General features: G+C 35.3%; 2 protein-coding genes across 2 annotated transcripts; one reads left to right on the top strand and one right to left on the bottom strand.

Annotated features, from left to right (window-relative positions):
- Window positions 1-277: 277 nt before the first annotated feature.
- On the top strand, window positions 278-7,430 carry LOC141831183 (uncharacterized). The gene is made up of 7 exons (XM_074718600.1): window positions 278-349; window positions 440-527; window positions 1,932-2,888; window positions 5,003-5,065; window positions 5,150-5,361; window positions 6,668-6,774; window positions 7,102-7,430. Exons 1-7 carry the CDS (start codon window positions 284-286, stop codon window positions 7,205-7,207), a joined length of 1,599 nt encoding a protein of 532 aa, XP_074574701.1. The 5' UTR covers window positions 278-283; the 3' UTR covers window positions 7,208-7,430.
- Window positions 7,431-9,695: 2,265 nt separating this feature from the next.
- On the bottom strand, window positions 9,696-15,352 carry LOC141830429 (ubiquitin-conjugating enzyme E2 28-like). Its single transcript, XM_074717857.1, has 5 exons — window positions 15,201-15,352; window positions 14,514-14,583; window positions 13,721-13,848; window positions 11,528-11,632; window positions 9,696-10,079 (listed from the first exon to the last, which is right to left on the bottom strand). Exons 2-5 carry the CDS (start codon window positions 14,581-14,583, stop codon window positions 9,936-9,938), a joined length of 447 nt encoding a protein of 148 aa, XP_074573958.1. The 5' UTR covers window positions 15,201-15,352; the 3' UTR covers window positions 9,696-9,935.
- Window positions 15,353-15,503: the final 151 nt, after the last annotated feature.

Genomic DNA, 15,503 nt, shown 5'->3' with positions numbered 1-15,503 from the left:
ATTAAACCGATACGATTTTGAAAAGTAATAAAGGTACTCCGACGATTTTAAAATTTTGAGGACTAATTGGGAAATATAATAATCTACGAGGGGTGGAGCGAAACGTTCCAGCGTCGGCACGATGCACCAGCCCAGGAACTGAATCCAAATTTAAAGCGAGCGAGATCCGTGCCTTCATGAGCGCTCCGTTCAAACTCGATGAACCGCTCCCTCCATTCAAATTCTCTCTTCCTCTCCCTCGAAACCCTAGCGATCTGTCCCTCTTCCTCGCCTCCTCTCCCTGATGGCTGTTCTTGGAGCAGGAATAGTATCGGATGCATCCGCCGCCACTGCCAGCTCTCCGCTCAAGGTACGAAATCGGGTTAGGGTTCAGGATTTGAATTTGGGGGGGGGGGTTTCTGGCTCTGATACTGACTCTGCGATGGTTCCCGGGTTGAAGGAGGACTGCGAGGAAGGCTCCGGTGAGCGGCTGGATGGGCCTGAAGAGATCAAGCTGCGAGATCTGCGATCGGCGCTTCAAGTCCAAGGTTTTGTCTTCCTATCCTTGATTCAGGATCGGATATGCCGATCTTGGTTTGCTCGAGTCTTTCTCATCCCTGTATTTCGTTCAGCAACAAGTAGCTTATTTATTCATGTCTTACGCTCCGATCTTTCAAAAAGGAATAATTTTGTATCCCTGAAATATAGAATTGGCTTACTGGCATGCTAGTTTCAAGTTACCACAACAGGTTCAAACTTTGTTTTATCTGGCTGTGTCATCTCCAGATATCTGCAGCACGTTCGAACTTTGGTTTAGTTTATTAACAAGTATCATTGTACAAATAGTTTGTACTTGGTTTATTAGTTATCGCATTCAACAATGTCTGTATTATTTCAATAAGATATCTATGATACAATTGAACATCAGTTCTATTGATTATATCACTGTACTCATTGTTTGTATTTGGTTTGTTTCTTCTTGCAATTATGAATGATTTTTTTTTTTAAAAAAATGCTCAATAACCAAGAAACAAATCTTGTTTGCATTCAGACCAAATTGTAAGATTTCAACTAATGACATGGGTGATGGTCATGAGTCCATGGAAGGGCTTTTTTGGAATCATAATGTGTAAAATATTGGAGTGGAGTTACTTGAACTTAAAAAAATTTGGGCAAAAATCAAAAGAACGCCCTTTATTGTCATTATTGTCAAAAAGGTACCCATTTTTAAAATATATCCAAAGGATGCTCCATCCTTTTTTTATTTTGAAATACCTTTGTATCGGTGTTGTTATAGTGGCCTTGGTTAAAACGTAGGGCAACATTGTTTCAATTTGGTCAAAATAGCTACACATGGAGCATTGTTATTTCAAAAATATCCTTTTTAAACTTGGTCAAAATTGCCCCAACTTGATCAAAATCACTCAACATTGTTGTAGCAATTTTGATCAAAATTGCTACACATGTAGCAGTTTTGGCCAAAGCTTCTACAATGTGTAGCAGTTTTGGCTAGAACTACTACATCGGTACTAGAATAAGGGTATTTTCTATATGAAAATAGGATGGGACATCCTTTTAATATATATTTTTTCAAATGGGTCGCATAATAATGAAAATAAGGGGCACCCTTTTGATTTTTATCAAAAAATTTCTGGCTCAGTGAAATAATTTATTTGAAATGACTTGGCATAGTATCTGCTTGAAATTTCATACCTGCTTCTGATTCTGCCCGCATATATATATTTTTGTCACTTGCCCACCTCTCATCAACTTTTTATTGTGAACATGGTTATGTATAGTTGCATGTGTTTACATTATGGGATTGCATTACTATCCAGCTACATTTTTGTTTCATTTGGTTGACTTGATTTCCAGGATGTTGGCTTGATTGAACATTCTGTTGTTTGCATTTACTGATTGAGATCCTTACAGATAATTGTTTTCTGTTCCAGAAGTAGGTAGCCAACCTTTAAATTTGTCAACCATAGATGAAGCCGAGATGCTTGGATACCAACCAAAAGAAGGAAGTTCTGAAATCTCAGTAGCTACTGCCTCACTGCTTGCATCAGACAGCGCAGCTGATAGCACTGTTGAAAAAGTTGCTGCTTATCTGACATTGGGTCTTCCTGAACCAAATAAAGAGTATGAGCAAAGTAACGTTAACTTTGGCCTTGGAGTGGATCTCAATTATTATCATCCCTCACTTATAAGAGAACATGATCTATTTAATCCCTTCAAAAAGTCAGTAGAAATCAAGTCTTCAGATGCTTCTGAGTGTGGAAGCACCACAGGTCCAATTGAGGAGAGTGAACCTTTGAAGAAGTGGAAACAGATGAAACAGAATGGCTTTATTTCATATTCACATGGTGGCATACCAGTCCCTAAACAACAGACTGGCCAGCCAAGAAAGAGAAAATATGAAAGAAATCAAAGCAAGAATGAGTGTGCAAAAAGAGAGCAGATTAGTAGGTTGTCAAATCTAGCTATACCAAGTGGATTGCTTTCTGGATTAAATCCGGGAATAATCAACCATGTAAGAAATACGAAGCAAGTTCACTCCATTATAAAAGCTGTTGTACAATCAGAGAAACATGATGAACAAACTCAGAATAGCATCAGTATTGGTAGAAGGAAAGATCATATTCACAAAAACGATTCAACACCTAAACATAATTCATGTATTTCTCCAAGTATGGAATATCTAGGTAAGGAGAATGAAACTGATATGGTTAAACACAAGTTCCATCGAGGAGCTTGCGGAACTTCACAGCTGACCTCTGGAAGTGAGGATGATGCACTAGCACTGAAACTCTTATCAACTGCTACTTTGGTTTCAGAAATTGCTAGCAGCGGAACATCTGATCAATTTTCTGAAAATCAAGAAAATCTTGACTCCTTATCTATAGAAGGTAAGAATTTGTTTTCATTTGAGTGTTGGAGTAATGTTTTGTAATTGTAATATTGTAATATTGTAATATTAATAACCTTAAACCTGCAACAAGAAACAATATGAACTAGTAGCAATTTGTAAACAATACAAATTACAATAACTCAAAATGAGATAGAATGGTATATGCACCGTTTAATATATTGTATTAAACATGACAAACACTATTCAACAATACAAAGAATATCCAATGAAAGTCACTAAAACCCTATATGATAGTCATTAAAAACCCTATGCACATGTAGCACTCTCAAAGAGTGATTTTTGCTGCTTGTGCAAGTTTGACGAAAACACTAGGGATATGAATGAGATCTTCTACTGGCACAATTGTGAGAAGAGAGATGCAGCTTTCAATTATCTATTTGCGCAACATGACTAGAGTGTCAATTTGATTGTGTCGAGCTGACCATGCCTCTAGTTGGCTTCTAGATGATGGTCCTGGTGTAGATTGAGTTGATGGTCAGGATCCAATGATGAAAGTCTCCATTCCTTGTGTGCTTTTTAGCATGTTCTCTTCATTGATAATTTGCAATTAGGATATCGGTGCTCGACCTCATAAGGACAACAGCTATGGCAACAATGTTAGATGAGTGGAGCATTAGGCACCCCATTCACTCTAGTTCTTCTTCCACAACAAGTATATCTTTGATTTCATTTCCCACTTCAAAGTAAGCTCATAGGAAGGATTAATGTCGATTGATTAGTATCAAAGTCAACAATCCATCAATCGAACTTGGTTAAGGTAGGAGCACCATGTTGTGTGAGTAAGCCACTGATAGCAACACAGCTTGAATATTCAAGCAAGATAGTACCATGAATTCTTTTTAAGTATAAGTTCCCCTCTTTCTTTCTTTTATATCTGGCTCAATTATTTGATTTCTGTTGCTGCTCTAGTTGATATTTAATGTTTGTATCATCCTTGTCACGGTCATGTTCATAAAAATTTAGGTGTGCCAATTATATTTATGAAACATTGATTGGTAGCTTAGAGATCTATCTCTAAGTTGCTTGATCACATAGCAGACTATATGAAGTTGAATGAATTATTTACTTGATCTATTAAAAAAAATCTTTGTCAAATTATCTACATTTGAACAAACAATGCAATTTTGAACTGTTTGGAATACTTAGTTTTAACACTAAAATTACTATGGCTATAGATCATCTGCACATCAATAACCAATGAAAGAACAGAAATTAGAATCTCACCTAAGGAATCACAGTCACCATGCTCAGTTACATTCTAGGAGGATTCATGCTTATCTAGATAAGTAATAGTTTCTAGTTCAGGTTTATTGATTTACAGCTATTATATACAATTTACCATGGGTTCAGTTTACTGGAAATGGTTCTTGATAATTTGCTTGGCTTGAAGAGATGCAAAACCTGAAATATCTGATTGATTCTTTGGATTTTTTTCCCGACAAATGTTCTTTCATTGACATGGAAATCTGGCTCTGCATCACCATCACCAGGACCATTGAGGTGGTTGTTTCTATCATTCTGCTGGTGAAAGGCTCATCTACATAGGATTAACATTAAAAAAAATGGAATAATGGTTACTGCATCAACTTCAATGAAATAAGTTTTTTTTTTCTTTGCTTTTGAAATGTTGTTGTTTATTAATAAAAGACAGCCTGGTATACAAAGCTTTCGTCAATGTCGGATTTCGAAGATGGGTCTATTATACGCAGTCTTACCTTGCATTACAAGAGGTAGTTTTTGCGATTTGAAACTCGTGACCATCAAGTCACACGAGTAACTTTACCATTGTGTTGCGCCAAGGCTCCCCTTGTTGTTTATCAATGTAACAATAAAATACTATTACTTGTGCAATAATTGCATCATATAACAAATGATTTATTACTCATTTATTTTGAAGTCTTCAACAATTAGAATTGTGAATTCTTTATACCCTCAATTTACTGAATTTCATTGATCAATATATATTTTCTATAAAGCCTTTTACCTCTTGTTTGTGCTCTACAGCTTTAAGATCAACTGATATATAAATGTGGTGGAGCATTTGGTTTAATTTGATGTTACCGAAACTAACTTGACAATGATAATTTGCAGCTGCTAACATTGCATCTCAGTGGCTAGATCTTCTTCAGCAGGATATCAAAGGGCGCCTTGCTGGTAATATGCTCTTTAACTTAAAGCATTACCAGGTCTTGAATATTATAGCTCACTTATGTATCAAGTTTTGGTTTTTGTATGAAGCACTAAGGCGCAGCAAGAAGAGGGTAAAGAATGTAATACAGACTGAACTACCTTACTTGATTTCCAAAGAATTCACATCCAATCAAGAAAATGAACCTTATTCTACACAATCATCTGAGCTTGCTTGTTCAACCCAAGAGATGCACGTGGCATGTTGGAAATCACTATTCAATCAGATGGATAGAGCATTGTACGAGGAGGGAAAACAACTTGTGAGTATCGCCTTCTCCCAATGCTTCTATACATTTTTGTTTGTGAAATGTAAAGTGTTGATCAACTGTAGCTAGGGGTGCAAACAAATCGAATCAAGTTGAATAATATGAAAATATTGATATTTAAGTTCGAACTCGAAAAATATGTGATATTTGAATTCGATTTGAAGCTTGAAAATACAAATAATTTTGGCTCAAATTTAGTTCTAAATAAAATTCGAGCTCGAGTTTGGTTTGAATTGTTCGAACTTTGATTCGAGCAAAATTGAATTATAGTTCGAAATAAACTAAATTATTCAAATCTTAATTTGAGTATATTTAAATTAAAATTGTGTAAAAATAATTAGAGTTTGATTTGAGTTTGGCTCACGAGCCGTTTGTGAACAATCGAACAAAATATTATAGGTTCGAATTCGACTCAAAAAAATTATCAAACATATTCGAGTTTGGCTCGAATTCGATAATTTCAAATACGAATCTAATATTTTTTGAACCGGCTCAAAAAACTTGCAAACAAGTTTGATTTGTTTGCACCCCTAACTGTAGCTCATGAAACCATTGATTGCTTTAGGTTGATATTCCCAGCTATATTTCCTTTTTTTTTTTAATGTTTAAGACATTAAGAGTTTTTCTTCAATTGCAACCCTAGTGTGTGTCAGTGATTTTCATTATATCCTTTCTTTCTTTAATTTCATTTTGACCTAGAAATGGATAAAATTTTCATCATGATATTTATACATTACAAGATTTTTTTTTTGTCTGTTCTGTTAGAATTTGATTTAGAAAAATACAAAAGCTTTTAATGCATAGAGTACCCTAATATTTGTTTTTCAAAAAGATACGTAGTCTAACTCCTTTTGCTATTTTAATATCATTCAATGGTTTTAATCCTGTAAAGGTTGGGGCTACATGAGCTACCAAATTACACAGCCTTATTGTGGCAAGTCAGTAAATAGATCGAGTGCACACTTTTTGTAGTTGAGATAAAACAAACTAAAAAAAAGAGATTATCTTCCATTCAATTATTTTGACTCAGATTATGATTTTCCCGCTCAATTGTCGGTAGATGCAATGTCTCCATGGTCGATCATGTAAAGAAAGATCATAGTAGCTGTTTTCTATGTGATTGTTGTGGATCAAAAAAGCAGTTCAACTTGAAAGCGGTGTTAGATTCTGGTTTAGACAAATGTCAAACATGTTCTGGGATCTTTTATATGCTTATTTACATTTTCTTTAGACGTTTCTGATTTAGATATATGATTTTCTAAGATTTATTCTTCACTTTTCACTGACGTTTCTGATTTAGGAGAATTGGTTAAAGCAAGTTCGAGAAATGCAACTGCACTGTGAGAATGGCCTTAAGTTTGCTGGCTCATGTGATTCTTCACATTTAACTTCAGCGGAGAATCCAAGGTTTGCCTTTTTAAAATATTTAGCACCAACATGTAGATTAACGTATTCTAGTCAATTAGTTAAATAGAATGAATTTTCCTACGAATTCTTTCTTTAATATAAGAGGATTACTACTTTGAAGGATGTAGAATTTTCTCTCAGAGATTGGTTACATCAAATTATGATCTAAACCTTTATTTTAAAATATGGATTGCTGCTCATGATGATTATTATAAAAAATCAAATATTGCAGTGCATTTTTATAACAAACTATTCTGAGTTGGACTCATTTGTTGTTGTTTTGTAAAAATTTAATTGTGTTTGTGATTGTGATTTATACCTTCACAGTAATTTGAGTACATCTGAAACTTTGGAGCGTAAGTACGCAGTTTGGGCTGCTGCAGCGTCCATCTACTCCACCTGCAACTGCATCATGAAAGCAGAAAAGACGTGAAGAAACACAAGTCGACCCTTGTGATTTGGGCGGTAATTAACTATTTATATATGATAGTTGCTCTCACATTAATTTGCTCAAAATCAAGTTTCTTGCACAATTGATTTGCTCGAAAATTAAGTTTCTTGTAACGGTGAGTTTACTTCAGAAAGCTACAATGGGACGCGACGCGTTTCAATCTCGCAAGTAGTGTTGTGATGTTACTGCTACTTGTGACCTTGATGCTTATAAGCAGGCATTATTTGCTTGTGCTGATTAAAAGTTTCTTTTAGCAATTGGTTGATTATGTGTGCTTGGCTAGCTATTTTGCTGCATTAATGTTGAGAATATGGACAATGACGATCGAGCTTCATAAAAAAAAAATCAAATAAATTGTCATGTAATTTCTCAGCCATTATCTGAAGGGCTAGTCATCCATCTAAAAGAAACAACCGTTTCTTTGAGATTACAGTTTCATAGTTTTGGGGGAAATGAAAGGAGTGATGAGTCGGATAAACTTTTGAATTCAGTTCTCATAGGTTTCAGAGTCTAAGTGTTTGGAAATTAAGTTCGTCTGGAAATCACAGTTCTTCAATCTATCCAACCATGAACAGAAGAAGAGGCTCTCATATGTTTTAGATGTTAAATTCCAAATTAATTACTTGCATTATGGCCAGAGTCATACACACCAGTGTATTTAAATTCCTTCCATGGATGATTGAATAGATTGACAATATTTGATGATCTTTCCTTAGGTTGAGGTTGAATGAATCCACATTTTGATTCTCATGACCATGGATAGTGAGTGAGGGAGGGCTTCCGGAGCATAGTTAAGTTGGTTATTACAAGGTAGATTTGTTGAAGTGGATAGAAATTGAATCTCGACGAAGTTAAGATAATATCTTCTTTGTAGTGATCAACTATAATTTCTTGATTTATCTCTTTATAGATGATCGTGGAGCGGATTGCTAAGATGACAGATTTTATTTTTTTGTTGAAGTGAATGAGAGGGGATATTGTTCAGGTGCGAAACTATATGAAAGTTGGAACACTTGCTTTTGACTTGACAAATGGTGTTGTCACTTCCCCTTATAATTTCTTATCCTAACTAACATCTAGGTTGAAAATTTATTCTCGGTTGATTTTATGTGTCAACATCTCATAGCCTCCACTAATAAATTAATATACAGTACACTTAAAGTTGTTTTTCTCCTTTGGCTTATCCTCCATATCGAATGGATAAAAAATGTGAGAATCTATCTATTCCATCTCCTACTACATTCAACATTGACTATTTTTCTTCTGCAAAAAGATAGAATCTGTCACCTTAGCAGTCCTACACGATCAGTCCCACGATTATTTGTGAGGAGGTAAATCGAGAAACTGCAATTGATCACGACGCAGGAGGGTATTGTCTGACTTCGTCAAGATTCAAACCCTTGTCCTCTTCTGTAAGTCTGCTACGTCGTAACCAACTCAGCTATACCTCGAGGGCAACAACAAGTGAGGTGACAGTCCCCTATCATTATCAATTCCCTTTGCTTCCGGCTCTTTCTTTTCTTTGTCTTTGTATGCTACCCACCGCCGCATGATCAACTATTCCCTTATGGTAATAGGATCATTGATGCTTCACCCATCAACTTCCATAAACAATTTGTTAATTTAAAACTCACAAAAATATAATTTTTATTAAAATAACGGATAAAATATTCACAAGAATCCTCTAATTTGAGACCGGAATTTAAAAATTATTTTATAATTTTTTTTATTTCAATAAAACATAGTATATCAGATTTTAATATTTTACAATGATGACAATAGAAGATTCAAAATTCTCTCATCCTCTCTATTATATAAGTAAAGAAAATTCGAATTTATCTAATCTCAATCATCGTTGTAGAATATACGTTTAATTATGGAGATGATATATTAGATTAAAGATGATCTTAGGCACGTTCTAGTACAAAGCTTCACTCATGGTGCCCTATCATACTTTTATTTAGGAATTTCAATTTAGAATTGTCAATCATCAAACAAAATGTGAATATCACCAACCCCACAACAAGATACAGATAAATAAATCAAATTGTAATAAGCCCCCAAAAGGGAAGACATATCCATGGCAATGAAATATGCCAATGAAATCCTCAAAAATCGATCCGTATTCAATCCAACTAATCTACCTTCTGAGAATCAACTACGCTACACCGGGAGGCAATAGAATTGTCAATCATGCTCATTCTTCAAGTTGACCAAGTGCACGATGAGCAATTGGATGCTTACAGAGGCATCATCAACAATATTTGCAACGTAAAGCAATGCAAAGTCAGTGACATCTACCACAATTGCATTCCAAGTATCAACCAATGGCGTAGCTAGGACTGGACTGCACTGGGTTCCAACCTAGTGCAACTCAACAATTGAAACCAATACATTATTTTACAGTGCACCTGCAATTGGAGACAATATATTATTTTATAATGTAGCCTAGCCAATCCAGCCCAGTACAGTCTAGAATCCAATGAAGCTCAACAATTGAAGCCCAGGACAGTTAAAATCCTGGCTACGCTATTGGTATCAGCTACTTCCATATAAAAACTAACATAATGACCAGCCTTAAGAAAATTAAAGGGTGAAAGAAAGAAAGAAAGAATCAAAGAAAAAATATTCAAAGTGTTTGACACCACGATCCAAATACGTCCCACATATTACATTTCGATCAAAACTCAAGATTAAGAACGAATTCACTTCAGTTTATTGCATACTTCTGGGTCCAGCTACGGGCAGTTGCCTCATACTTGGCCTGGTCAGTCTTGTACATGTGAGCAATCTCCGGAACAAGAGGATCATCAGGATTTGGATCCGTCAACAAAGAGCAGATCGACAACAGTACCTGATCGACAAACAACAAACTGACCATGTCACAAACAAATCATACAAAAAGAAGTGCAGATCACTAATACTACTTCTTGAACTCTACTTCTACCCCTTTGTCAGACCAAAACAAAGGTGCTAACAAACTTTAGGCCTACATCAGTTTCCAGTTAGCAAGAAATGGCACATGAAAATGCATGCTGTTGTAGTATGTGTACCACAAATACAATTTATTCCTTATGTTTTGCAATTAACTGTGAGGCAGATGACAGTTTCCGGTCTTTAGATTGATGGTGAGCTTAACATGGTGATTTAGAACTGCCACAGAAATCTTAAGAATTTCTGAAAAAAAAAACTTTTAAACAGCAGTTAAACCAAATTTCATGAGAGTAATATTCTCTCATGAAAAACATTTACTTTGAGATGATTATGTTGCACTTCTAAAGCCAATTATTATGTGAAATTTTAGCAAACCCAAAACTAAGGAGAGGCCATCACATAAGGTACCAAAATAGTCAAAATGTTTATTGTTCAACTTTAGTACTACATTTCAATGAATATATAGATATTAGTTTTGAGATAAAATTAGTTATAGTGACTATAGTGATTGATAGAAAGGCTAATGAACTTGGTAAGTGATTTGTTAAGATACCTATAGGAATGCAACTGTGTATGGATTGATCTCTGGGGAATATCAAGTAAAAGTCAATCCACATTTGACCTTTAAATCAGTTTGGTTTGAGCAGTAAATTTTTTATTTATTTGGCTAGAACATCACTTCTACTATTCTGACCTAAGAAAAGGAAAAACAGTTTGGCCCCTGTTATGTTTTGACACGTCAAAACCAGTAGAAATTTTTTAAAAGAAAAAAAAAAATCAAACTTCAACTGATATTTGGTAGACCCAAAGTAGGAAATATACAGTTTGATCTAAGTTATGCTTTGACACAGTTATGGACTTAAACTGTAAACAGAAGCTTGATAAAATTATCTGGAAAAAGAAAAATCAGCAACTGAACTGATGAATCCATCCATGCAGGCGACTTTATTTCATTCTATGAAGCTCAACTCGATATCTGAACAAACCAATACCAGTATAGTTTTGCTAAGCAATGAAGCAATGTGTCAAGATTTCAATGCTTCAGCCGAAACAATGTCATCTGACGCCAAAAAAAGATAGTGATTACCTCTTATCTAAACAAAAGTTCAGACTATAATATTTCTACAAACTTTACCACTATATCTTCCCTGGAGAAGCATTGCCTAGTATCCAGCCATGAAAAACTACAATCCTCTTCCTTGATACCATACTAGAACTAAAGCATATATGGGGAAAAAAAAAAGGGGGGGGGGGGGGGGGGGGGGGGGGGATCTAATAATACTTACTGGCATCAGATTGCAATGATTTGGGAAAATCAAATGTACTTGAAAAAAAAACTGACTTGTAAAGAAAGAAACAAAGTTGTACCTTCGAAATGGTCAAAGCAGGGCTCCATTGCTCTTTCAGGATGTCTAAACAGATGCTTCCATTGTTGTTGACGTTGGGATGGAAGACTTTTGTCTTGAACGAAACCTAATATATGATCCAACAAGGAAAGCTTTACACTTAAAAATCAAGGATAATAGATATTAATTTTCATCCTACATCTGGTCGGACAACATTTACCATCAGTTGGGAGTCTAATCTGCCTGGGGGACATTTTGCACATACCATATGGGATACAAAGTTTATTCTTCACCTTCAAAGGGTGAACAGCGGAGATGAAATGTATTGACCAAAGATGCATTATTTGTTGGTGTACTAGGACAAACATTCTAGTTCAACCTCATTCGCATTCAATACTGAAGACTTTTGTATGTTAATTGAGACATTCTGCTCTCTAAACTGCATAAGAACTATGCCAGAAAGGATGGATATAAAGGTTTTTTCCTTCCCAAATTGAAGGGCAACACAGAATTACAAATTACGAAAAATACCATCAGATGAAATCACATATGGCACCACAGCCATATCACTTCTTTCTCAACAATACAATAAGTGCATGATCGGCATAAAGATCACTAAATGCCATGGCTTCAGAACTACTGGCAGAAGTCAAAATATGATGTTTCCTTAAACACTGGAAAGGCAGATAAAGCACATGATGTTTGTCTTTACAGTTATCTGCAGTGAGTTTCTGATTGAAAGAGGCTTCAGCTGGAATGTTCCTATGGCACGTGACCAAAATCATGTGGCCAATAGTGTGTAAGTCTCAACTACTTGGGATTGACTATATGAATCTTATCCTCTATTTTATTCTGCGAGATTCTTTCACTAGTTATTCAAATCAATTAAATAATTTTTTATTACATTAACTTAGTTTTTCTTTGGTCTCACTACTTCTCACAGCTTCTACTCCAATTGATCGATTAGCCTAACTATAAAATCCATTGGTCATGTTGAAATGTCCATACAATCTCAATCTATTTTGTCTCATCAAATCACTTCCTAAAGCTACACTTTAAGAACAAAGAGGTTATCTTAGTGATCAATGCTAGTTATACATTTTCTCTATTTAGAATAAACAGGAATGATTACTAATTCTTAAACTGCAACAACCATAAAATGTCTGCCTACGAGAACCCAACATACATGAACAAATAACACTTGCCAATCAACTAAAACCAACCTATTCAATGGCACAACATAGTCATATTCATGCTCTATATTTTTCAATCATATCAAATATAATATCATCAATGATTTCCACTCATTGAGTAATAAGCATGAAGGTCAAACCACATACACAATTCTCCTGATGCTAACAAAAGTAAAAGGTACATAATGAAGGGGCCTTGAACACCCTCTGGGTGGTTAATATTTGAATCTGGACTACAATCCAATATCATATAAAAAATATATAATCAGGACCAGATCTGCATAAGACTTCCTAAAGTACAAGGCAAGTAAAGTTGGGTCTTTCGGTTGTTTAAACAAGATGATCCTAATTTTGACATATCTAAGGTGCATCAGGGGACCTATCACCACACCTATAGATAGAAAATCAGAGCATGAAAAGGACCTAATTCTTAAGGAACCTGAAAACTGAAAAGTTGAAAAACTAAAGGTTTGGTGACAGAAAACCCAATTCTGCAATTGGAGAAGTGTGAAAAATGATTCCAACTGCTGGTCTAGTGGTCTACACCAGTAAGTAGGATGTTCAAAATTCAAATGAATGCAACATAAGAAGGATTAGCTAATAAGGCTCTTGCTACCTGTTCTTTGATCTGTTAGTAAAATTTGACTTGGCAACTTCATGCAGATTTTTATTCGCCAATCTCACATGACCTTCAGAAACTGGAGCTACAATTGCTCTATTATGACTAAAAATTTGGTTTCTAAAAAATAATTTCAGATAAAAATTATTTGGAAATTTGAAAATCAGGTTTAAAATAATTGTGTGCAAACTAAATCCAAAGTTAGTGAGTAGGACGCTTGTAAACTATAAGTGATGCCGGTAATAAAAAAAATCTTTGAGTTTTGAGGCTAGTGCTATGTCTTGAGGAACATGAAGCATGAAGGAAGGGATGTAGAAAATTTTCAATATTAGAGGAGTGAAACAAAGCGAACTCCATGTATATAATTGCAAAAAATTGCAAGCATACATAAGGAGAAAATTACCTTTGGTGGTTTGAAAGGGTAATCCGGAGGAAAGTGAATATTCACTATGAAAATGCCACCGGAATATGGACTATCAGAAGGACCCATAATAGTGGCTTGCCAATGGAACATATCTTCCCCAACAGGACCTACACAAAGTTATCACAGGGTTGCTGAAAATTTGAGATCCCATTAACAAGTTGGACATAGTAAAATATCATGGACTTCTGCAATTATGTACTCATTTACTAAATTTATATATCTCAATATGCATGCTATTGTTAACACTGTCTAGCAGCTTCCAGTCAAAAATATCATGGGCACTAAACAAACACGCGTGAGAAATATAAATATTCCTTAGGATACCTGCATTTTGCAGCAATTCTAAAATCTTTAAGCTTTCAGAGTAGTGATAAACATCTCTTAGCCCACAGTTCAACTTCAATCCTTCGTGCAACAAAACCCTTTCTGCCAGTAAGAGTTCAACCTTTGTACTGTCTATAGTTATCTAATCACAATCCATACACATTTTTCATGATTTTTTACCACTTTTTAATCTCTGTAGTGAATGCAATCATATTAGTCACTTGGTCCTCCAAAACATAATGATTTATTTCAAAATGTTGACTTACTAAAAAAAGTGAAAAAAAATTCATTCTATAGATTAATCCATCAGAAAGGAAAACAAGAAAAACATAAGTGTTCAGTCACACACGTTCTAGCCCTTATAACAAGCATGCAGTTCACACTATATAAATTAGCATATATAAATAAATAAATGTACATGTAAATGAAAGAGACCAGTCTGTTGTACCTGCACTGCATGAGACAGGAGGATCCTTCTGTAAATCCTTCAGTTCCTTCAAAATGCGCTTAGATGCCATCTGTAACCTAAAAATCAATTTTTTAAATGAAATATACCTATAAAATTAGAATCACATGATCTGCTTTGAGTCTAAATGTTTGATTTCCTAAGATTTAGATCACAAATATAACTCCCTTGCCATGCAAAGAAGACAACCATTCCTATACCCAACACGGCAGAGCCTTGTGCATTGTGACTGTCCTCCTTTGTCAAATCTAATATTCTAAAAATCCAAACCAACAACAGCAACAGGTAGAACATAAAAGGTACATCAACGATAACGCACGATCTCTGTCCAGCAATGACGATCGAAGAAAAGGAATAATACGATAAAGTCTTAACCGAATAATAGGTAACAAAGTATACCAGTTTCAACGAAATATAGGTCGCCAGAGAGTTCCTTTGTTGCTAAAATTCATACATAGCAACCCTCGAAATACAACAAACCTAAATTCTACGTGCAACATCCGTCTCGATCGGAAAACAGAAAAATAAGAAAAAAAACCCCACAAAATCAGAACCATTAAGGCGCACAGAACAACCAATATAGAAAAAGGAAGACGTGACGCAGACTCTAAGGTACAATGATCAAATCCAAAGGAGGAGGAGGAGGAGGAGGAGGGAAGAAACCCTAACCGCGAAGATCAAACCTATCGGCGCCGAAGAGAATGATCGAGCGCTGTATTCCTCTTAACTCTGGAGGAGAAGGACAATAATAGAAAGAGCCGAGTGACGATGGCTGCTTCTGGAAGGTGGTGAACTATGCGGACAAGAAACCATCCATTTCCTCTTTTGGCACTTTGGCTTCGTCGAGTGAAGGAAAGTTGCCAAACCAGAGTTCTATATAAGGAAACAGTGCCAATGTTCTCGTTTACTTTGCTTAAAATGGAAAGTTTATCAAAAAATAAATAAATAAAAATAATTAGTTTCTCTGGTTGC

This window comes from Curcuma longa, chromosome 6, assembly GCF_044706935.1.
Source record: "Curcuma longa cultivar G26 ecotype Majalengka, Jawa Barat chromosome 6, ITB_CL_G26_1.1, whole genome shotgun sequence".
NCBI classification, from domain to species: Eukaryota; Viridiplantae; Streptophyta; class Magnoliopsida; order Zingiberales; family Zingiberaceae; genus Curcuma; species Curcuma longa.
Note: the sequence above shows the minus strand (reverse complement) of the source record. Positions and strands in the feature narration are given on the sequence as shown.